At 45.8% G+C, this 22,403-nt stretch overlaps 10 protein-coding genes across 10 annotated transcripts; 4 read left to right on the forward strand and 6 right to left on the reverse strand.

The window, feature by feature from the left end:
* Positions 1 to 301: 301 nt before the first annotated feature.
* On the forward strand, positions 302 to 2,210 carry VTP01DRAFT_10776 (uncharacterized protein; the record flags this gene model as incomplete). Its single annotated transcript, XM_069379175.1, has 3 exons — positions 302 to 404; positions 476 to 1,007; positions 1,100 to 2,210. 3 exons carry the CDS (start codon positions 302 to 304, stop codon positions 2,208 to 2,210), a joined length of 1,746 nt encoding a protein of 581 aa, XP_069239176.1.
* A 464-nt stretch (positions 2,211 to 2,674) lies between these two features.
* Positions 2,675 to 3,987, forward strand: VTP01DRAFT_10777 (uncharacterized protein; the record flags this gene model as incomplete). The annotated part of the gene is made up of 5 exons (XM_069379176.1): positions 2,675 to 2,694; positions 2,762 to 2,889; positions 2,955 to 3,016; positions 3,083 to 3,185; positions 3,245 to 3,987. 5 exons carry the CDS (start codon positions 2,675 to 2,677, stop codon positions 3,985 to 3,987), a joined length of 1,056 nt encoding a protein of 351 aa, XP_069239177.1.
* Positions 3,988 to 4,099: 112 nt separating this feature from the next.
* Positions 4,100 to 4,636, reverse strand: VTP01DRAFT_10778 (uncharacterized protein; the record flags this gene model as incomplete). Its single annotated transcript, XM_069379177.1, has 1 exon — positions 4,100 to 4,636. One exon carries the CDS (start codon positions 4,634 to 4,636, stop codon positions 4,100 to 4,102), a length of 537 nt encoding a protein of 178 aa, XP_069239178.1.
* Positions 4,637 to 5,253: 617 nt separating this feature from the next.
* Positions 5,254 to 6,581, reverse strand: VTP01DRAFT_10779 (uncharacterized protein; the record flags this gene model as incomplete). Its single annotated transcript, XM_069379178.1, has 7 exons — positions 5,254 to 5,409; positions 5,504 to 5,768; positions 5,823 to 6,007; positions 6,084 to 6,151; positions 6,213 to 6,273; positions 6,336 to 6,421; positions 6,500 to 6,581. The coding sequence occupies 7 exons, from the start codon at positions 6,579 to 6,581 to the stop codon at positions 5,254 to 5,256; spliced, it is 903 nt and encodes a 300-aa protein (XP_069239179.1).
* Positions 6,582 to 7,178: 597 nt separating this feature from the next.
* VTP01DRAFT_10780 (uncharacterized protein) lies at positions 7,179 to 8,803 on the reverse strand (the record flags this gene model as incomplete). Its single annotated transcript, XM_069379180.1, has 6 exons — positions 7,179 to 7,355; positions 7,435 to 8,037; positions 8,100 to 8,158; positions 8,223 to 8,453; positions 8,518 to 8,585; positions 8,646 to 8,803. 6 exons carry the CDS (start codon positions 8,801 to 8,803, stop codon positions 7,179 to 7,181), a joined length of 1,296 nt encoding a protein of 431 aa, XP_069239180.1.
* A 96-nt stretch (positions 8,804 to 8,899) lies between these two features.
* VTP01DRAFT_10781 (uncharacterized protein) lies at positions 8,900 to 11,578 on the reverse strand (the record flags this gene model as incomplete). Its single annotated transcript, XM_069379181.1, has 7 exons — positions 8,900 to 9,441; positions 9,499 to 9,711; positions 9,795 to 9,866; positions 9,937 to 10,348; positions 10,406 to 10,501; positions 10,571 to 10,674; positions 10,747 to 11,578. 7 exons carry the CDS (start codon positions 11,576 to 11,578, stop codon positions 8,900 to 8,902), a joined length of 2,271 nt encoding a protein of 756 aa, XP_069239181.1.
* Positions 11,579 to 12,783: 1,205 nt separating this feature from the next.
* On the reverse strand, positions 12,784 to 14,196 carry VTP01DRAFT_10782 (uncharacterized protein; the record flags this gene model as incomplete). Its single annotated transcript, XM_069379182.1, has 5 exons — positions 12,784 to 12,984; positions 13,052 to 13,236; positions 13,297 to 13,536; positions 13,598 to 13,951; positions 14,013 to 14,196. 5 exons carry the CDS (start codon positions 14,194 to 14,196, stop codon positions 12,784 to 12,786), a joined length of 1,164 nt encoding a protein of 387 aa, XP_069239182.1.
* Positions 14,197 to 14,314: 118 nt separating this feature from the next.
* Positions 14,315 to 17,267, forward strand: VTP01DRAFT_10783 (uncharacterized protein; the record flags this gene model as incomplete). The annotated part of the gene is made up of 2 exons (XM_069379183.1): positions 14,315 to 15,125; positions 15,190 to 17,267. The coding sequence occupies 2 exons, from the start codon at positions 14,315 to 14,317 to the stop codon at positions 17,265 to 17,267; spliced, it is 2,889 nt and encodes a 962-aa protein (XP_069239183.1).
* An 876-nt stretch (positions 17,268 to 18,143) lies between these two features.
* Positions 18,144 to 19,534, forward strand: VTP01DRAFT_10784 (uncharacterized protein; the record flags this gene model as incomplete). The annotated part of the gene is made up of 2 exons (XM_069379184.1): positions 18,144 to 18,224; positions 18,287 to 19,534. 2 exons carry the CDS (start codon positions 18,144 to 18,146, stop codon positions 19,532 to 19,534), a joined length of 1,329 nt encoding a protein of 442 aa, XP_069239184.1.
* A 574-nt stretch (positions 19,535 to 20,108) lies between these two features.
* VTP01DRAFT_10785 (uncharacterized protein) lies at positions 20,109 to 21,762 on the reverse strand (the record flags this gene model as incomplete). The annotated part of the gene is made up of 2 exons (XM_069379185.1): positions 20,109 to 20,206; positions 20,271 to 21,762. The coding sequence occupies 2 exons, from the start codon at positions 21,760 to 21,762 to the stop codon at positions 20,109 to 20,111; spliced, it is 1,590 nt and encodes a 529-aa protein (XP_069239185.1).
* Between the last annotated feature and the right edge of the window lie 641 nt (positions 21,763 to 22,403).

Consider the following 22,403-nt stretch of genomic DNA (forward strand, 5'->3'; position numbering starts at 1 on the left):
ACGAATTTCCGCCCGATGCGATGCTGTCACTATGATCCATTGGAAGAGTTTCATCAACATCCAAACATATGCTTGGTTTCCACGCAGTCTTTAATGGTTAACAACAAGGGTATCGATGATTGATGATGGTAAGTGTGGAGTAACCCTTGGATATCAAGCCCACCTTTTTTTCCTTTTCAGACACGGTGGATACCTTCTGCCATTCTATGATGTAATCCTTGTTCGACACTTCACATTTGTAGTTTTCACGCCATTTCGTACCTTGCATCTCTTTTCCTTTTTTTTTCTCAAAGCAGAATAAATGCCAACTCTTGTCCATCCGCAAAAGGTGGAATATACCACGTATCCCCATCACGATCCGACCATACAGCAGCAGCATAAAGATTTGGTAGTGCAGAGAAAAGGTTAGCACACTGCGAGCCTGTTTGCTTTTTTCTCTTTATTTATCCGTTTTTGACAACTTTGGTCTATTCAGTCAGTGAGCCTGCAAGCGACCGCGAAGTCGTTGCAAATGGTCTACCGCCTCCAGTCATTATCAACGAGGAGGAAAGCACCGCGGCAGCAGGGCAGCCTTCGATCAAAATGGCTCGCATCGACACATCTGTGCGACTGCAGGACACCGACGCCGAAGGCAGGCCGAGCATCTATCTGTTTATATTCGTCAATCCTCGTTCGGGCGATCAAAAAGGCAGCGGCTTTGTAAACCTGCCGATACAACACTTTCGGTTGCGGCGATTACCGCAGGTGCAAGTGGAATTCCACAACATTCTGGATGCACACGACCGGGAAGCTGGTCTCGACAGGATAAAACTTATCGAAGACAATGTGAAAAATGGACAACTGCCTCCTATCAATACTCACAAGAATGAAATGGGGCGCCTCGCTCCCGCTGTTCGAGGGCGACACATTCAAGTATGGAGTGCCGGAGGAGACGGTACTGTCATGAGCGTTTTTGAGATGCTGGTTGCGCGCGAAATCGATCTTGAGCACGTGTTCTTCTCCTGCAAGTATCGATCTTTGCATAAATATCAATTTTCTGACGTCGGCTAACTAAAAAACGGACCACAGGCATACCGTTTGGAACAGGGAACGATTTTAGCCAGGTACTGGGCTGGGGCCGCACTGTCCCTAAAAAAGATATCCTCGGTCCGCGGCTTCAGCACTTGGAAGAACTCCTGACGCAACGTCTCGAAGACTCTGACGCGGCACGGCTTGATATATGGCAAGTGCAAATGTCTGCGCACCCCGTAGGATTCGTGCGACGGGCCGGTCCGGAACGCAGCGACGGCCACGACGTGGCAGAAATCGATACACCACCCGTTGGTCATAGAACATCCATGACCCGAAATATGTGCAACTATCTGTCGATCGGCGTCCAAGGCTACGTGGGTAGCGGATTCGAGAAACATCGAGCTGGTAATCGACTGGCAAATATGGTCGTGTATACAATAGAAAGTGCAAAGTGGCTGTTTTGGCGGCAATTCCCTCATGTATCAAACTTTATACATCGCATCGTGAACGGGGACGAGACCGTCTTGCTCGTTCACCAGAGCGATAAAGACAAGGATGATGGAATACCAGAGATGACCAAAACACCTATTGATATGGTGATTCAAAACATACCACACATATGGGGACGCGAAGTCGATCTGTGGGGTGAAGCAAGTTCCGGTTTGGAGGCCGTGCGTAATCGAAAAGGACCTACAGACCCAAACAACTGGACACCACAACGTGAAAATGATGGACGTCTCGAAGTTATGGTCATTACCAATCTCTTTAGTTATTTCAAAAAGCTGGCAAACATCCGTAGCCACGTCTCGCGCATCGGCCAGTTCTTTACGCCATTTGAAATACAGTTCCGGGATCCCGAACAATTTCGCAAGGATATGGCAGAAAACCGGCCCGGCATTTTCCAACGACGTAACAAGTATGTAAAAAACAATATTATTTGCATCATGTGCGACGGTGAATTCTATGTCATGAAAGATCCCGAAACCCTCAAGTTCAGTCGGTTTGCGCAAATATGGACGCTTGGTCGCCGAGACGAACATGTCACTGGACGTCTAGTCAAAGATGAACTGGAGTCCCGTCGAGACGGATGCAACGCATTGGAACAGGCAGAGACTCCAGAGCATGGAGCGAGCGGTACGCCGGTGCCAGATGATATTTCTTCTCAAAATGACCGATTGGGTACAACAGCGACCGCGTGAGGGACGAATCCATGTTAATTTACTCTCATACCAGAGAATTCGACTTGTATACCTACTGCTACATATGTATAACTACATATCTTACCCTTCAATTCAAGTTGCACAAGTAAACATTTACATCAGTTATTCTGAATTAAGCTCTCGATTTAAGCATGTTCTGTTTGAGCACATTTAGATTTTTGATTGTCAAGAATTCAGGAGACCATGTATCCAAGTCTTCGGAGAAGGTCTGCACACAAGACGATTCTTTGGGTAGTATGAATAGAAATGTAGGTATAGACAACAATGTACTCTTTATCAGTTGCATGTGGGTGCAGATGAATTCTTGGAAAAACGTTCTGCCAGCAAACGATCTCTCCGATGACAGCATCTCCAGGGCACAAAGGAGTAGCAAGTTTTGTCTTTGCATACAAAAAGGGAGTAGCCACCAGCTAAAATTCTCGGATGCCAACTTGAGCGAGATCATGTCTTCAGAAGATCTCAGGTACCGCGGCAGCAATTTGTAACAGACAGCTATCTTTTTGATTTTGACGACAAATCACGATTACTAGAAATGAGCCAGCATTGCAGAGTAGCCGATTTCGGTCCTCGACTACTGCGGCTTCCAAGGTCCAGCTGCCACCAGGCTATTCCTCTACGCAAACATCCTACAACGCAGTCTGGTGGAGTTTTCTTGTTTGTAAGTCGCCGTTTCGTGTTAAGTCGGCGTGCCTCTTAAAATGTGCCTAAGACATCATGTGATAGCAAATAGGACAAGCATTGCTGCTTCCTGCGCAGCTGTAACATCGGTACTCGCTGGTTTCCCGGTAAGACACAACACTGTCGAACTCGGGAAACACCGTAGTTTGCTGATTATGTGTCACTTTCTGTAGTTTGATTCCCTCAAAACTCGGATGCAGACGCATCATTACAAGTCGTTGCTGGAGTGCTTTAAAACGACTTATCGAGAGGAAGGTGCTCGAGGATTTTTCAGGGGTAAGCAAGTCTATTCTGTTGAGGAGAAAGAGGAACTGAATTGCTGATATAAATTGCAGGTATGATCCCACCTCTTGTGACGGTCAGCGCCATCAAGTCTGTCTCGTTTACAGTTTACGAGGGTAGTAAGGAGCATTTGCGGAAACGCAATATATTGAACGGCCAGTCTCTTCCGTCCCTGATGGGTCTATCGTCACTCAGCGGCGCGGCCAGCGGTGCCTTCATTGCTGTCCTGAGCTGTCCTCTTGAGCTCGTCAAAGTCCAGCGGCAATTGGAACAAATGATAGCCAAAGAAGAAGCTGCAAAGAAGGGGACAACGGCCGCACCTGTTGAATCATCGAGCTGGAGTGCAACCAAACAGATTGTCAAACGAAAAGGCATCTTTGGTTTATGGAGCGGTTTCCGATGTCACTCTGCTAGAGAAGTCTTGGGCACTTCGATTTATTTCGGCACATATGAAACTGCAAAGAGGATACTAAGTGGCAACCAAGCAAACGCATCAACGGGGCCCATGACACACTTCTTTGCTGGAGGAATCTGTGGAACGCTGAGCTGGCTGATCGTCTTCCCTGTCGACTTGATCAAATCTCGCGTACAAAAGGATGTCATGGTTTCTGAACCCAAGTATAATTCCAGCATATTGGCATGCACCGCAGATGTCGTCAAACGCGACGGTATCCGAGGCCTGTATCGAGGCCTCAATGTCACGCTACTTCGAGCTTTCCCTATCCATTCCCTGCAATTCCTTGTTCTAGAGTATATCTACAGCATTATTCCTCCCTCCCCTTCTTCATCGCAATAGACATGATTTATATATATATATATATATATATATACGTGTACGCTTCAGCGTCTTAAAATAAAATAGACATTATAAGTAATTTACATGCATTTCGCTATGCTATGTTATCTCTTTAAAAGTCGCCACCAAAGTCGTTATCACCAAAATCATCTGCAATGGCGTCGGCAGCCAAGAAGCCGAGGGCACCGGCACCCAATCCCAAAGCAGCGGCTCCAGCCATACCCATGCCTCCACCGCCGGGTCTGCGGCCATTCGCCATAACTACAGGTTGCTGTTGATACTGTGGATAATAAGGCTGTTGCTGCGGATAGTAGGGTTGCTGTTGCGGGTACGGATAAGGCTGAGGGCTTGCATAATTACTTCCTCCGAAGCCTCGTTCCGGTGCACCCAAGGGCCGGTCCATTGGATGCTCCCATTGTCGGTGCGCTGTTGGTGTGTAAACATAGAAGAAACGCTGCGATGATGGGTCGAACTGGCTAATCCAGCCTTCGCCGAGCGGTCGAGAATCAGGGTTTTGAGGTTGAGAAGGTGGAGGGGGAGGAGCGTATTGAGGTTGTGCTTGCGGCTGAGGAGACGCTTGATACGGCGGCGGTGCGTCTTGAGGTAGCTGCTGCGGTGTACTTGAAGACTTCTTTGAAAACAATCCCATAAAGTGCAGAGTAGTAAAAAGAGAAAGGTGAGAAAGGAAGAAACGAAATGCTTGGTAAGAAATCGGCGTTCTCTGCTTTCTACACATCGCTGTCATTGGAACAATTTCACCTGAGCTTTCGCGTGACAAACCAAGAATGGAAAAGCTTGCCAAGCAAAATTATCTTCAAGCATAAAGTGATAGGGCCCAAACAAGTTCTTCCACTTTTCAGTCGATGTTGTTTGACACATAGTGGAAACGAAAATAACTTTGCTATACGATGAAGTCCACCGTACTATGGAAGAATAAAATTCTCATGAATACATGTACCACGTAAATAGACCGCACCAAATCCATTCTCCGGACTAGATTGTCAAACGTGGAAGAAAAAGGTTGCTTTCAGTGTTACGGCCCGGGGAGATTAATATTTCCAACAAATGGTGCATAATCCTGCCGACTCGGCCTCCGGGATAGATGCGTACATACGCCAATCAAAACAATGCAGTCTTGATATTACCTTCTGATGTGCCATGATGCGCGGAGAAGAACAATGAGATAAGCAGCAGCTATGTGTAAGAGAGCGAGAGGAATGAGATTCTATGATGGGTAGGGATGGGGAATCCAAATTCGATATGCAGTTAATCGTGATGTCGATGACGGGAAAAGCAACAAGTGCATGGGTGGATTAGGATACGAAAACCAGCGCAGATCCTTTTGAAGAATGATGATCGCGCGTCCTTGATACGGTCGGCGCGGATACTGTGATGGCTGTCGACCAGTCGCATCATACAAACCTAAAGTGAGAAATTATGCATTAGCTTTAGAAAGAGAATGTGCCCTTGAATTTTTATTTTTCTGTTCTTTGCGACTCCTGCATATGATACTTGCACTGACGGTCATGCATACACCAAGTACACAGCTAGCCGTTACCATGAACATGAGGCATTCTTGATAGATCACGGCGTCCTGTACAGTCGATCCCGCAAGTATCTGGCCGGTCATCATTCCGGGGATATTAATCATTCCCATGACGCTAAGTTGGGTTATTTGCGGAAGCATAGCTGTTCTGATTGCCTCGATAGCGAAAGGGGCTACTGCTTCGTACCGCGACGCACCCATTGCTAGTTTCGATTCCAGCAATGGACCATGGGTACTAGGCAGAGAACAGTGAGTAAATTCGCAAACCTAATATCACTAATACTCTTACTGTATGGTATCAACGCATACTCGGATAGCCATTGCAATGCTACCCATAGAGTTACCAAGCAGCATGCCCAACACAGGGATGAAAACAGTTGGTGTCCAGAAAGGCGTTGATTGCAAGGAGAACGCCACTCCCGTGCATGAAACGAGTACGGTGCTGATCAACAGTATGACATACATAGTCGGGAACTACAATAAAACCATACATCAGTTGATGCTTATCAGACATCAATTGATCACAGGACAGTGATCAGGGCGATCATACCAGTCCACGGAATGTACGCTGGGATCGATGATACACGATTTCATAGGTTCCTAAAAATATGAGAATGCCTACAAGATATTGTTCAATGCATGCTGTCATTTTCTGTCCCGTTGGGAGGCGATCATTTACCTGTCAAGAGGGCAATGGTTTTTGGATTGTACACATGCAGAACATCGTCCAGCACCAGGCCCTGGATGATTTGATTGGATAAGTGTTTGATTCCTTCACCAATGAGAGAGATGCTATATTCACCATAAGCGTCAACTGGCATACACATCGCAAGGCAGAAACGATTAACGGAATCTCTAATCTCAATTCCAGGGACCGACTGATGTAAGCTGGAAAAGGGCAAAGTTTCTTTTTTCAGTTGGTGGCTACAAAGCCATGAAAAGACTTGTTTTTAGTAGATCACTGACCAGCAAAGGCGACAAACAATGAGGATCCACAAACATTGGACCACCCCACAAGCAACTCTGATGAGGGTTGCTTTGTGTCCATGCCAGTACCAGCCTGAATACCCTCTAGTGATAGAAGGAAGGAAAAGAGCACAAGAGAGTAAAAGTCCGCTCTTTTTTTTGTTTTTGTCTTGGTCCGTCCGCCCCTCCCCCTCCGCGGGGGAGAACCGCAATCACCGCGACGTTATTGACATATATTATTAAATCTTTCCCCAGCTTCTAAAATACAAAGTATAGAGCCATTAGTCTACATATTTACATATATATACTACTGCTATTTTAACATCAGATATATAAGCGTGAAAACAAGTAGCTTTGTTGAAGCAAAAGAAATGTCAATGGTAAGCCATTGAACGAACCGTATTACGGGCCATCGGGTTATACCACTGAATGAATATCGGATAAGATCAGCAGATAAGCTCGGTGACCGCAAGAATATACTTATTCGTGGTACTGTCAGAGAGCAAGTATCCTCTCCCTTCTCGTGTAATCATTGAAAACATTTTTGCTAGAAAGAATGACTCTCAATAATGAATGATGATTTATCAGATGTGCTTGCAAAAAGGTAAAACAGAAAGAAATGAAATACAGAGATATAGAAAAGAAAACGGAAAAGTTGCCATGTCTTTTAAGGGATACTTTACAGGGCTGCCTTGGCCTTGGCTTTGCGGGCTTCTTCGAGATCGAAGTTCTTGTGGGATCGCTTTTCGTATACCTTGAGCTTGTATTTTCTCTCGCGCTTGACTGGTACTCTGGGTTCAATGATGTTTCGTTTCTGGAAACTGACATAACGTTCACGTAAGATATCTCCTTCAGGCTAGATAAATAAAAAAGAAATCGAGAGTCTTTGTGAGAAACATGATCAAAATCGTTGCTGTTAAGACTATGATACAAACCTTCAATTGTCTCAAGGTATCGCTCAAGTCCTCCGGTAACTGCACATCAACAGGCATTTCTTGAACCTTATGTTTACCCAAACGCTTTTTGCCCTCTTTCTCTGCTTCCTCTTTGTGCTTCTGCCGCGACTCATTCTGTTCTTTCAATATCTCCATGCGTTCTTTGATTCCTTTCTCTATTTCTGTCCATTCATCGATCTGTCGTCGTAGTTTTCGCAATTGATCCCTCTTGATGCGCTCGACACGCTCGCTCTTCAAGCGCTTTTGCTTATTACGTTGTGCACGGGTCTTACGAATACCCTCCTTCTTTTTCTTTGCTGCTCTGAGTTTTTCCAATGCTTCTTTATCTTCGGGATCAACTTCTTCCTCTTCACTTTCAACGTCGTCGAGCTCGCCCTTGAGATCATCCAGTTCCTCACGGTAAGAGAGGTATTCATCAATTTGCTTTTGCAGATCCGCCTTCTTCTGCTCAATCTCGGCGGCCTGCTGTATCAACTTTTGATATTCTTCCAGGCTAGGGTTATACGATGCACCGGGGTGAGGAACACTGACAGCCGGCTGGTGTTGCGCTGCAGCAGGTTTCTTCTGCATAGATGATGGAGCCTACGTTTTCGAACGTCAACATCAATGTCCATGTAGATAAGAGACTTCTCTTCGGTCTTTACCTTGATCTCTCGCTCCTTGGTATGCTCGATAAAATCACTGACTTGTTCCTGAACTGGTGCTATTTGTTCTTCTTTCTCAGTACTTTGTGGATCTTGGCTAACAGGGGAATATATATAGCTCACCTTCTCCCCAGAGATCGTACTTTTCATTTGTTGCTTTTGCTTTCTTTTGTGGTTTGTCTAGTGATCCGCCTTCTAGTTTACGCTTGGCAAGCTGCTCGATCTTTTGCTTGTCATGCTTTGATTCTTTCTTTGGCTGCTCAAGAGCTTTTGCTCGAATGGCTGGTACTGCCGATCGCTGTGCAAGAATAATGTCTGCTGTAAGCTGCTTTTCCCTTGCGAGCTGCTTGCGGACTATTATGATCCGGATCAGTGCTTCATTCGTAAACCATCGACCGATTGTATGCTCATTACTAACCTGTAGAATCGCCTGTGGTATCAAGAGTGAAAAGCTGATTATCAGAGAGATTGGCCGTAGAAGAGCCTCTTTAAACAATTGTAAGTCTAAGTTGTCGAGAACATAATCTCTCATGTCGTTAGCTTTACCGAACTCGTTCGTCTGTGCGGCTTGCTTCAAGGGCCTCTTCTACTTCTGTCATGTCCACATTCTTTCGCCATGCCTTTTTGCCTTTACGGCTCGGTTGAGGCTTCGGGCCTTTCTTTTCTTTCTTCAAAGCGGCTGGTTCAATCGCTACGTTCGCCATTGTCAGCCAAAAAGCAAAAGACAAGACCCAAAAAAAAAAATCTTTCCCAACTTTTTTTTTGCACCTTCGGCCTCCGCATAAAAAAGCAAGCAATTTTTATTTTAATCCAACACTCTCAGCTGCATGGAGAAACTGTAGCTGCTGGGCCTGCACATGCAAATCGCTCTGTATGTCTGTTAAACTGCTCAGCAGCAGTCTAATTTTTGCTTCTACTATTTGCAGGTCTTCCGAGTGAGAAGATCCTCTAAAAAACGAAATGTTATCGTTCATATTGGTAGTTTCCCCGCGTGAAGATTTGGTATGACCTAGGTGCATAGAAATATCTAACAACCGCAGTGATATTACGACGTTGGTGACGACCAGTGCAATGATACATAAGGGAACGATTCGAGGTGCTCGTATTCGGAAAAGGAATTGTATCAAACCGGTAGCAGCAACAAAGACTAGCGAGAGTATCCCCAAGATTCGTTTGCTCGCCTCATTCGTGAGATCTGTGGGGATATCAATAGTCTTTTCGATCTTTTGAGCTTCGATCTCTTGTCTCTCCGAATGCTTCTTTGCTGCTTTTCTCTGCAGAACTCTGTGCAATCGACTGTACAGCGCACGTTGCCGCAGCACTGCTTCCCTTTCAACTACGTCTAATAAGAAATGAGTTTTAGACAAGAGATTTGCATCTTTGCTTTCAAATCTGTTACCGTCGTGTGCTACTTCTGAAGAGTTCTCAAAGTAGAAAGTAACAACTACTTTGACGCGGCACTCTTCCAACTTTGAGATGCAGGTGCGACTTCGGCAATTCACGGCACATCCAAAAGGAGTTTCTGGTAGACGGATGCTTGACTCGATAACTGCCGTGCGCGGTATATCCATCTCCACAAGTCTATCTTCCTGATCACACCTTATATACAGATCTTTTTCACCCATATGATTGCGTTAGTAAAAGCGATTGAAGCAAGAATTTTCAAACGCCTGCATTGCAGTAGACAAGCATTACCTCTAAAGCGGCCAAATCGTTGTTCATATGAAGATTTACGCAGGCCATCTTTCCATTCTCCAAACTGGATATCTGAACGCATAGATACCGTGAGCTGACACTGCATTCTGAGCTAACATCGTCGGTTGTTTCTTTTACATACCTCTGCATCCTTCGTATTTTGAGAGAAATCTGCTCATCAATTTTCTTTTGAACAATAGCCGGAAAAATTCTTCAACATTTCCTGGGTACGTTGCATCCAAAGCTGTCACGACGCGTTGATGCTGGTCATTGATGCTATCCTTGATTTCTGCAGCTTTGTGGTGGCATTCTTCGCTGTCGTTATGATGGTCCGCATTGAGAGGATGCTCGCTGGAAGAAGTGGAAGTATCTGTGAGCAACTGTTCGTGAAGTCCATCACTCGCAATTTTCTCGTCATTGTCGTCAATTGAGAAATCACTTTGGCTATGTGGCTGCAGCATCCTTGAGTTTTCATCGCGTTTGTGATGCATTGTCCAAAGTTTATGCAGCTGATCATATGTATGGTCACGAGAGAGCAAAGACGCGAAACAATGCTAGAAACACGTCAGTTTATACGATACGCTGTTGACAGATTAACGCAATGCATGTACCTTGGTATGCAAAGTGGATATCTGGATCCCATTGGGTATAAACTTTGCAGTCATGCGTTTCTCAATGCTAATAATGTCCTTGAAAGCGATCACGAGCTGGTAGAGAAAAAAACCAAAGCATTAAAACGTGACACATTGGTCTGGCCCCAAGGATCGGTCCCTTACATTTGTCACGTATCCAAATATGTTAGACTTGAAGCATACATGGTGCTCGCTAACGTACATGTGGCCTTGTAGTAATATCTCTTTCTGCAAAGCACACACGTAATCTGCTCGCTGGGACGTTAGAAAAGAATCATTGGCGTTGGATAAGTTTGTTTACCAAACAAAACAAAACTCACCGTCAATCAGACAATCAGAATCAGGCACACTGCGGAAGATGGCATGGAAGTCGTGATTTCGTTTGTCGTTCGCGACTGTGTATCCGCAAGCTACGGCGACAGTACTCGGAACTCCAAATAGAGTGGTCCCGTTATTTTCATGGGAACTTTCCAGGGCTCTCAGAGACGGCCATGTAGGCATGCTTTTATGCCTCGCATCAATGCGGCTCGTATCTCCTCCCGGAGTCAGCAACACAGAGGATGACGATATGCTGCTACGTCTTGATGATGAAATGCTATACAGTGAGCTGGTAGACGATCGACGGCGTCCCCTAACTGTTTGTATATCCTGCAATGTTTGTTGCTGCTCTTCATTGTTTGTTGTTGGTTTCGTTGCTTGGAGGAGGCGAGTGTCGTCGTCCTCAGCAGCTTTCTCGCCAGATCGATGCTTTTTTGCTTTACTCTTTTTGTCAGGCGGAAATGTGGTGGTAGTCATGACTTCCTTTTGACAAGTCGCAATGGTAATGGATGGAGTCGATATCGTAAAGGCCGGTTTCTGCTGGTAGTTTGGAACAGATGCGTTCTTGGCGGAAATCTCGGCTGATTCTTCAAGGCCCGAGGTGGCGGGTTGCACAGTGACGACACCGTCATCGCCCTGCTGTGAGTGCTGTTTCTGGCGAGTAAGGATATGCTGGCCGGATAGCCGCTTCAATAGTTTTGGTCGTGGCTTTTGTACTCGAAGAAACGGCTGCTTTTCCTGGTCTGTGCATGGTTCCGCGATGGGCCACGGCTCGGCGCCTGCCTTCGCGGTCGGAGCATGTGATTCTGACAGAGAAGAGTGTTCGTGCACCATATGCCGCAGTGCAAGGATATCAATGTTCAGAGTGGGGTATAAAAGAGCGTCAGGTAAAAGGGGGGAAAGAAAGAGGAAGTAAAGCGAGAGGATGAATGCCTATTATTATCTGCTGTAATTGCCCACTTTCCATAATTGCCACTCGAAACAATAGCCTGGGATAAGAATACTCATTCCGACTGGCGGCGGCTTCTGACAGATGGACACTGGCGGTTCTAAACTTGTATCCCCTTCCGTTGTGCGTATTTGCAGATCGATCAAAAGTCTCTTGCCCTGGAGAATACCTGTCAGCCATAATCTGTAACAGCGTCTCCTTCTGCAATTGTTTACTACGTTGCAGTTATTCGCGTGGTTCCTTTTTTCCCGACAGTCATCATATCCGATCCATGCTGTAGAAAGCCTAATATCTTCGGTTACCTGGGAAAAAGCAAGAAGTAGCAGGGCTGCTCTAAATTAGATCAGTTTCTGGATACATTTGGGAAACTTGGCTTTAGCCAGAATATTTAGTCTTCTGTGATGTTATCTAGACACCGGATTGACGCCGGTGTAGTTCATACAAATTTCATTGTACCTGCTTCCATATGCATCAGCAAACTTATTTGAGATCCTCCTTGTTAACGTGCCCATCCAGCTGCTGTCATAACTTTTATAAAATGTCTACTTGACATCAGGCGCTGGAGGGTTGGAACAATGCCAAGATCAACGATTGCAGCCGTCACATAGACGAACTCATTTGTGAGACCGCGTAAACGTTCAATTTCGTGTGTCAAGACACCGAAGTGAGCAGATTGATGCATACATCAGTTACGAGAGAATATGGGAACTGTTACTACTACTGATGCTATTTATCTTCCATTAAAGTTCAAAAGTTTGTGACACGTAAATCATGATCTACTGCCTGCAGTAGGACATCACTTCCCCTAAGCGAGATATAGCGTTGACTGCAATATTCGAAGATACACGTGGCATAACACTAGTATTGTATATTCTCGGCCACTAGACATGCATTCTTGGAGTCTAGAGTTAGAGACTCCAACTTTGCATGATTTGCGGCGAACAAATTAAAATAGCTTTGATTCTTATTCGCACAGAAGATGGATGCAAAAAAATGCGAGAATCACTTGTTTCCTTTCCGATCATTATCGTGGTATCTACTTTTGTTACAATATATGTACAATACTCGATATTTGCTCCTCCTTTGCTATCTACCAGCTCAGATCTTTCTTTCCAGTCCTTTCAGCTTGTTCCAGGATACCGGTGGGCACGCGGGGTGGTGGCGTGTATACTTGAGAAGGATCGCGAGGTGTGACAACAGCGGGTACGTCCGCATCCCTTTTGATCTCTGAAAAGTGCTGTACAGTTGTGCGAACTGGCTTCGACGTGTCTGCTTCGTCTAGCTGTCGACGCTGGAAACAGGGAAAAAAAGAGAGTAATAAGATACAGCTTGTCAAATGCTAGTATAGCTTTGCTTACCATACGAGCCTGGCGGGTTTCTTTTCCAATGCCCAACTGTGGTAATCCTCTGTTCAAACCTTCCAATAACACGCAAGCTTTGCATACATCCTTGGACGACATGTAACCACATCGCTCGCATATCTTCTGCGTTGGCATCTTGATGTCTGCCTTGACTTCCAAAGCTTCTCCAGAATGGATGATATCTAAAACACGGTACAGTTAGATAAGTATATTGCTAGGAAAATACTAGTTATTGTACTTGCCTATGATTGCGCTTGGTCGAATAGACTCAAGGTCTTTTAAGAACGTACGTGCATGTCCACGATATGCATTAGGCGAGTATACGCACTCTGTGGAGAAATAGTCAAGTTTCTTGAAATAGGCGTACATGACGATTTCTTTCTCGTATGTATATTTGAATGGCTTTGAACGCTTAATCATGCTTTCACCCTGTGTAAAAATCTCTGTGCATCGACCCAATCTTGCAATATCGCCTCTAAAGACTGTACGCAACTGTGGGTGAGACGATTTAACATCTTTTCTTCCTTTTTATCCGCAACTTACTGTTCATCAAAACAGTCTCTGCAATATCGTCTGCATTGTGTCCGGTGACAATATGGTGCGCTCCTAGCATAACTGCACCTCTGTCTAAAGCTTGTCGACGGAAGACACCACAGAAAGTGCAGTTATTCTTCAACCCAACTTCCTTGACAATTTCATCCATACTCCAGCCATAAAGCTCTGCGTAGGATACAATCTTCAGCGGTAATCCATATTGCTGCTGGTTGCGTTTAACGGTTTCCAACGAATCATCTCGATATCCAGTAATGCCTTCATCGACTGACAAAAGGAAGAGCTCGATCCCATAATCGTATCGTTCGTTTAATGTTTTCAAGACATGTGCTAGCACAGTCGAGTCTAAAGAAAATAGCATTTGTTAGACTTGTGAGAGACCTTTTCACGTTATAGCCCGTTGTACCTTTGCCACCGCTAGCTCCAATGGCCACTCGTTCGCCCCGTTCGAACAGCTTCGAGTGCACAATGGTATTGTGGATCTCGGTCTCAAATACATAGTAGAAACAAGACTGGCAGATCTGCTGGCCAGTCTTTGGGCGCTTGATCATAGCCTTATTTTTTGAGCAGAGGACGCAAAGTTTCGGCATTGCAGGTGATCGATCGTTGTCTTGAAAAAGAAACAAAAGAGGAGCGGAGCAATGTTTAAAGACACTCGTCCCTCCCGCCTTCCTGGCCCGCCACTGTCTTTAGGATCCACGATCCCACATGGATCTTGGAAGCTTGCTCAATCAGAGCAACCAGACACTTTCTACTCGAGAAATTCAAGAGCTTTTGAATGAAACGGATAGTAGCATCAAATTAGACAGAATAGCTAACGCGACTTTTGGTTACCCAGCTTCGTTGCAAGAGAGCTACGTGTTCTTTGACGCCTACATTCAACTCCTTTTGTCGATCCAATATGTAGACGAAGCATACGGCCCACAGTACAGTAAAAGCGTTATATCTGGATCATTCCGATCGTGCGTGGACGGCCTCCTTCGCCAGCATGGATTATCGTGGTTACTTGAGTTCCCTGGTCATTTTTCGCAAGAAACCTGGGCATCGCTCCATTCCACGCAAGACACGACTGTGTTGCTACTTTTATACGGTCTTGAATTAGCATTAGGAAAGAAGCAGACTTCCATCGAATGGGGTTCTGCGCTGGCTGCCTTTTTACGATGCTCCACACCTATTCTTACATGCCATATCTGGATGACATTTTGGTCGCTTGATGAAGCGCAGAATTCAAATGCCTTAAAATCCTGCTTTTATCGCGAGGTCAACGGGATTTTGAGTTCATCGCACCAGCAAGCACTCTCAAGGGAGTTACAAACATGTCTTATTGAAACCGTTTGGCTTTTGGAATCGCAACAAGCTACTTTGCTAAGCACGGATATCGATACAAAGATAACTAATGCTGTCCTACGACCGCCTTTCAATGCGAACGAGCTTTTTCTTGGCTATTCCTCTTTGAACACTGAAGCTTCTGCTATCGAATTCCCAGAAGCATACAGGTTCTTTCGAGGAATCAAAAAAGGTATATGCTTTGTTTATGTGTGATCAGCTTAGCGCTGCTATCCCGTACTGATCAATGTGGTTAGCGAGGCGTTTAAACAAGAATAATCCCTTGACAATACCCAAATTCAAAAATGTAATTCCCAAAGATCCTTCCAAAACGACCACCCAATTCTCCAAATACTTGCAGCACTGGACATCACTTACAGAGTCAATGACACCCGTGGAACTAGAAATTCATCTGAAAGAACTGATCCAAGATCGATACCCGAACGAGAATAAGACGATGCTGGACTTGATTGTAGCCAACTGGATCGCTCGCGGCAAAGATGGAACTCTTGAACATTCTATTATCATCGACGCATTATTGCAAGCAAATTTTCGTTATCATAACCAACTTGCACCGTTTTACGCCATTAATGAAGAATTTCGCCAAACTTCTAGCAACAAATTCGGAAATACTCAACCGTATAAATTCAACCTTATTCTGACTGAAGATCCACCATGGCTGAATCCTCTAGATCCGGACATTTTGCATGGATGTCTCAGGTTACTGAAGCAGCTCGCTGGAAGCGATGTTGCAGACACCGAAGCTTGGGTTCAAGACATCCTTAAGATTACATCCAGTCAAGTAATTGGAAAATATGTCGATTGGCTTTCCAAAGAGTATACTAGCAGTCGGAACCCACGCCTTGAAAAGCATTTACTCGCAACTATGCGGAATCCACGAATCCAGAATTGGCCAGCTTTGTTTTATTCCTACCATGCTGTACCAATCCTACTCAGGAACTTGGATGCATCTTCCCTGGCGAGCATACTCGAGCATCCCGAGTCAGGCATAATCACCGGATATTTCAGCGGCTGCCAGCAAACAGAGGTTACTTCATTGGTAATCGAGCTGCTTCAGCTGAAACCAAAGGTTTACTTCGATTTGTTATTGAACCATCTGAAGAGCAACATGAACAGCATCGATACACAGTCACCTCAATCAAGAACGTGGTTTCAAAAGCATTTCATCCAGCCTATCCTGCTAGTCGCCGAAGAAAATGACAACACTGCGGCTGCTCAGCTATACTACCAACTGTTAACTTCTAATGCTGACTTTGACTGGTTTTTGGCCACATACTTGTCCGAACAGCCTGAAAATGACCCGATATTTACTTTGCAAGGATTGGAACTCTGCAAGAAACATCTGATACTACCAGTTAGAAGCTCTGGTCTAGCATCATTCATGCAAGAAATGATTCGGATGGGTGATACGGGTGGACGACAGCGATTAGTGCAGTATTGGAACGATGCATGGACGAAAACAAATGGTGATAGCAACTTTGCGGTACCGATTCCGTGGATACTTCAGTGTATTGGCCTATTCAAGCAATCGCCTTACAATGTTAAAAATATGACTGAGCATCTGGTGGATATTGGCCTTCGAGGAGATACAGCAGATCACAGCTTTCTACGCAAATTGATAGATCTTATGATGCTATCTGACGTTCCCGATGTGGATTCGGTCTTGAACATGTTTTCAAAACGCTACGATGCAGTGAGCAACGACGAGCTTGACGCATGGATAGCCTGGTACATTACCAGCATTGTAATAGAAGTTACTGAGGAGCTGTATTGGCAAGTCAAACCGATAGAAGATCGCAAGTTTGCAGAAGAAGCTGTGAAACAGGTATCAGCAAAACGAACTGGGACCGGACGGAGCAAGAAGAGGATGGTGTGGATATCAGAGGCACGCTGGAAAGGAATGAAAAAGGAAGAACAACAGATGATACGATCGATGCGGCGCTGGATGCAAAGAAAACCTACCGACAATACCCAGCAGAAAAAGAGTCAGAGCTTGATCCCGTTGGTGCAGCATATCCTCGATTTCTTGTCAGCCTTGGTCGTGCCAGATGGTCATCCCAGTTTAGAGATTTCAGCTAAACGTCGGTTGCGTGATAGATTAGTTCTATACACGTTATTTTACCTCCCATTGAGCAAACTGAAGCGGTTATTGAAGCAAGAGAATTCCACGCTAGAGAAATTGCAAGCGTTTGTCGTCGTCTGTGTACCTATAGTACAGAATCTGGATCCATCCATTGCTATGCAGGCTCAAGAAATCCTGGATACTCTGTACCCAACGGAATTAGGCCAGGAGCAACGAATTCTAGCCAGCTGAGCAGTGCAGATAAATTATATGTCTTGTATATAGTTCTCATGCACATATACCATCGAATCAACTATCTCCATTTTTGCTTCCTTTTGGGTAAACAACAATGCGTATCGTTATTGTTTTCCCCTCGAGTATATGCGGACAGGATCTTGACATCACTGCCCACAGAGATATTTCGTCTTTCCTTTTTCTGCTAGGCACGAGCGTAGTCAACTCACAAGACAACAGATGGCAACGATAGGAGAGCGAATGCGAAGATAGAAAGGGATCCTTCCAGGCTCCAATTTATCAACCCGGACGCTGCTGCGTACGACTTGTACATATCCGTGCGTAAAACAACAAACGGCGTGAGGAGTTGTACGGAAATGACCGAGTGACTATTGTATGCACCATGGAGCCTATCGCAAACCTTGGGGTGGAATATACTTGCTGTACAAGTCAATTCAGGTCTCCTTGGAGGCTCCTCCTGCGTTTCGGCATGATCTGATATAAGTCGACCAAAAATGGCAATTGCAGGATGGGGCGCACGTTACTGACATTCATGCATTTAAGCAATGCCAATGATAAAGCACTGGACCAAAACATTACTAGATTAAATGTATGCGCAAGATTGCTTGTTGCACTGAGGATGATTATTCTTCCTATCGCTGGACTTGCATAGGAAAAGGAAGGAAGCAAGCAAGAAAGAAGTGAGATCTGGCTGGTTTTACCATTCCTAACCATATCACTCCTGCTCATTCGTGTACACAAACTCTCTTCCTTTTTTTCTCCTTGTTCTCCTTCATTTTCTCATTAACTCATTCAGAAAAAAAAAGTTCCTTGGGACATAACCTTTTTTCCCTTTTTCTTTCTTCACTTTCCGTATCATTCAAGATATACAGAATGTCGTCGGCCGTACTTTACCCGCAGCAGCCGGCGTATCTAGCTCACAAAACCGTATATCAGCATTTCAACCAGCAACAGGTACATTATTTCCGATAGCAAATATACAAACACTTTCTAATGCCCAAGCATTATGCAAACAGTGCATGGACGATACACTGTTAAAAAAGGATGATGACGCATCGACGGTGGCAGTAGATGACGACACGGACGAACGAAACAAACCAAAAGGCCAAGAAGAAAGATATTGCAAAGATGATGATGATGAAGAAGAGGAAGAAAGTGTAACGGAAAGCAGTGAAATCACGCTAGCTTCACCGCAGGATGAAGTAAACACCAGCAGACTATGTGTATTTGAATTCGACAGCAATAATCCGATTGCCTTGTTTCTGCAAGACGAAGATAACGTGGATCCAGATATGCAGCACCACGAGGGCTGCATTATGCAGCGGTATCTTGATCCCCCAACACTCAAAACGAAGCCGTTGAAGCCTGTTACTACGACGATCTCGCTTCGCAACAAATTCTTGCATGCGCTGCGGTTCCGTTCCTTCAGCGACGTCAACGAGGCGCCCAGTACCCCTATTCCGCGGCGACCCTTTTCAGAGGGATCTCTATCCACACTCTCCTACAATGCATACAGACTGGGCCAAAAACCTATTATTCCACAAAAGCAGAGAGTAGAAGAGAATGACAACAGCGAATACGACCAAGATCTGGCTAATAGCAGCTTGGAAGATGAAACGTCCACTGTTTGCGAGCCACCGCCAGCAGCAACAGGAATCTCTAGCAAAAAGATGCCCAAAAGTATCCTTAAACGGCAATGCAGCAACCCTGCCAATATCATGACGATACCCAAAACGTTCTATTACCATACCAGCAGCAACTGCAGCGGCCATATATCGTTGCTCGATCCACGCGAGCAGAAATTAAGACAGAGGCAGCAGCAGCAGCAGCAGCAGCGTGAGGAAACACAGAGGATCGAGGCGTCAGGAAAGCGGTACTCTGGGTTCATTGACGGCAGCAAACGACGCAAATGGTTAGGGCGGATCAGGCACTCTGTTATCCACCATCACCACAACCATCACGGGGCACCTACTACTCCGTCCTCTTGTTCTCCTTGTTCGTCTGAGAAGCAGCGGCCATGGCCATCCAATTACGAATTTGAAGGAAGCGTTCGACGGGTGCGGTTTAGCAAAGCAGTGCATGTACGCGAGACATACTCCAGAGCGGAATACAACCGGGAACCCGATCCATTTGCTGTCTGTGCGCACCTTACACCAGAAGGCGCAATGCAAATCAAGGCAGAGTTAAACACATTCAAGTGGCACGAGATGCAAGTTCATCCCTGCAGTCGCATCAATACTCATTTCTTTCCTAATTGCAACTGATGATATATTTTCATTTAAATAATTCTACGTACTTTTTACTTTTTTTCAGTGTCTTGAATACAAAAGCAAAAAGAAAGAACTTTTTTTGTCATAGATAACTGCAGATTATAACAATATACAAGGAGTTTGGGGGGGTTGGATCCAACCAAATGTGAACAAAAAGAGCGCGAAAAAATAAGAGTGAATGGGCGGGGGCGAGGGTAAAAATTAATAATAAAAAAGGGAGGTAGGCACTGTGAGGGGCGGGCATCTGTTTTGGAGTGGTATCTGGCCCGGCATACATAGAAGGTTAAAAAGATACAAAAAAGCAAAAAGGAATCTGACTTGCGTTGGGAGGGCATAGTGCGGTCTGTAGATGATACACAACATAAATATAGATGGCAAGGAAAGGGAGGAAATGTACAAGAGGAGGAAGGGGGAAGGTAGGATACAACAACACGAAAATATAACAGAATAATAAACAATGAAGGGAAAGTGTGATATATAGACAGGAAGGGGCCCGCTGCATAGTGTGACAGTGTTGAGGGGATTGCGGGGGAACAAAAAAAAGGGTATGTAGAAACAAAATTTTCGGTTATGTACAGTGCGCGACGCCGTACGTTGCCGGCAGTCTGCAAACGGTCAATGGTTTGGATGGGATATACGCACGGCGCATGACCCTATCAATTACACCTACAGGATCGCTGCATGTTAGTACCTTACATGATATGATATTGGATGAACTAGATCGACTTACGTCGGCATCGTCTACGGTCAAGTTCTGCTTCTGGGCAATCATAGACGAGCAAGCCTTCATTCGTGGTTGCCCCGAGATCGGTCAAATCCAAGCCGGCAAAGTACTCCAAAGTGCGCCATTGTCCCAAAGCTGCAGCGTAGTGCAGCGCAGTCCATCCGTCCTTGTCCGGATGATTAATGTCAACTCTTATTTTCTCGACGAGATAGCGCACAATGTGTTCTTGCCCATGTAGCAGGGCAATGTGGAGAAGCGACCGGTTCTGAACACCACCAAAAGCATGGTGGACAGGTAAGGTTTGTTCGTAATCTTCAAGAATCGATGCCAACTCGGGCAAGTCACCTCTGATGCAGGCATCGATGATGATGGCTTGTTTGTCGAATCGCACGCGGCGAGGACGTTCGGCCCGATCGTTCTTGATGTTCGTCGGGAAGCATGAGGGGCGGAAAGGCACAGGTGAAGGTGATGGGATAGGAGGCAGTACTTGTTCGAGCTGCTGGTTGGCGACATTGGTGTCCCAGGCATCAGCTGCTGTCTCCAAAGGCGAAGGTGGTGGTGTGTAGCAAAGTTCATTCGACTTGTTGGAGCCATCGGAAGAATACGAAGAGGTTGAGCTGGACGATGAGAATGATAAAGGCGAAGACAGAGGAGGGCAGCAAACATCGTCATCGAGACCATTGGAAGGTGTTGCAATGCGTTCCTGATAGGGTTCTTGATGTTTGGGGCTAAAATAATCGGTCGGAATGGCTGCATTGGTGGTCGCGGTGCGGGACCCTGTCCGTTCCGATGCCTTTTTGAGCAACAGGGATGGCCGTGAATGAGGCGGCGTTGGCAGTCGAGCGACGGGAGCACAGACTGGGGTGTTACCTTGGCGAGGTGTGACAGTGGCGGGTTTCTTTCGTTTGAGTTCGGTGGGAGGAGAAGCAGGACGGGACAACAGTGCACGACAGTCTGGGCTGATGCAGGAATCCTGCGGCGTAATCTGCAGCGTATTTTTTACAGAGGGCTCTGCACCCATATCCAGCAACAGTCGCACAATGCGAGGTAAATTCCAAAAGCAGGCCAGGTGAAGAGTCGTGTTTCGCTGGCCCCACACATGGTTCACAAAAAGCTGGAGATCAGCTTCCGGGGCATTCTGCCGGAGGAAGTTGAGGATAGCGAGTGCCATTGCTCCACCGTCGCGTTTTCCGTGCAGTATCAGTGCGAGTTGAACCGCGTTCAAATCAGTGACCTGCTTTCCAAACAAGCGCACGGCCCCGGGTCTGGCGGCGATATCAAATTGGACCATGCGCGACTTTTGCGATGCCGAGTACTGTGCTGGATCATTGGAGACGCGCGATGTAAGGAGAACGCTGGCAACGATATCGGCAGGCTTGTCCGCACATAGCTTTTTAAACTCGTTCTTATCGTTGTCTCTGATGATCGTCTGGAGCGTGCGCCAGAGCCGGAGAGGGGAGCAGCATGAAGGAGATTTGCACGTAGCCGGATGACTCATCTTCCTTCCTTCAAAGTTGAGAGTAGAAAGAAAAGCTAAGAGAAAGAGCAAGAGGGGAGAGAGAAGAAAGAGAAAAAGAAGATGAAAGCTCGTTTCGTCTGGGCCGTGAGAGTGGGTATGGAGAGAGATGGACACACAAAAAATCCTAGGACATGTGGTTCGTCTTCCGCTTTGCGATCCATCCTTCAAATGGACCGTACCTTCCGGGATTCCGTGCTGAGGGAAGCAGTTTTTTTGTACTACGTACTAAAAGCCGCCTTTGGGCATCCCGAGGCTTGGCCTGCAAAAGGACAATAAGATTTTCACTGTCATCTCTGTGCTCTCTGGCACTTGCCAACCGCTCCTTTTGTGATTTGGACTGGGAAGAAAAAGCGATGAGATGCTGGCAAATTCGGAGCAACCGCTATTTTCAATATTTATTCCCATCTTGAACGCACTAGCCGCACGGATTCAGCTGCATGCCGCGATAAGGTTGCGGACAAAGAAGTCGCCCAAACTCTCTCTCTCCTGATGGAGCTTCAGGAATGAAGCTTGTTCTGAAAAAAAAAAAGAGACCTTGAGGCCAGTCTTTGCTTTCCCCTGTACGTTGCACATTGCATGACTGGTTTGTGCGTTGCGACAAATGGGCCCTGGATTGTCCG

Source organism: Rhizomucor pusillus (assembly GCF_041956525.1).
Source record: "Rhizomucor pusillus strain CBS 183.67 unplaced genomic scaffold VTP01scaffold_9, whole genome shotgun sequence".
NCBI lineage: Eukaryota > Fungi > Mucoromycota > Mucoromycetes > Mucorales > Lichtheimiaceae > Rhizomucor > Rhizomucor pusillus.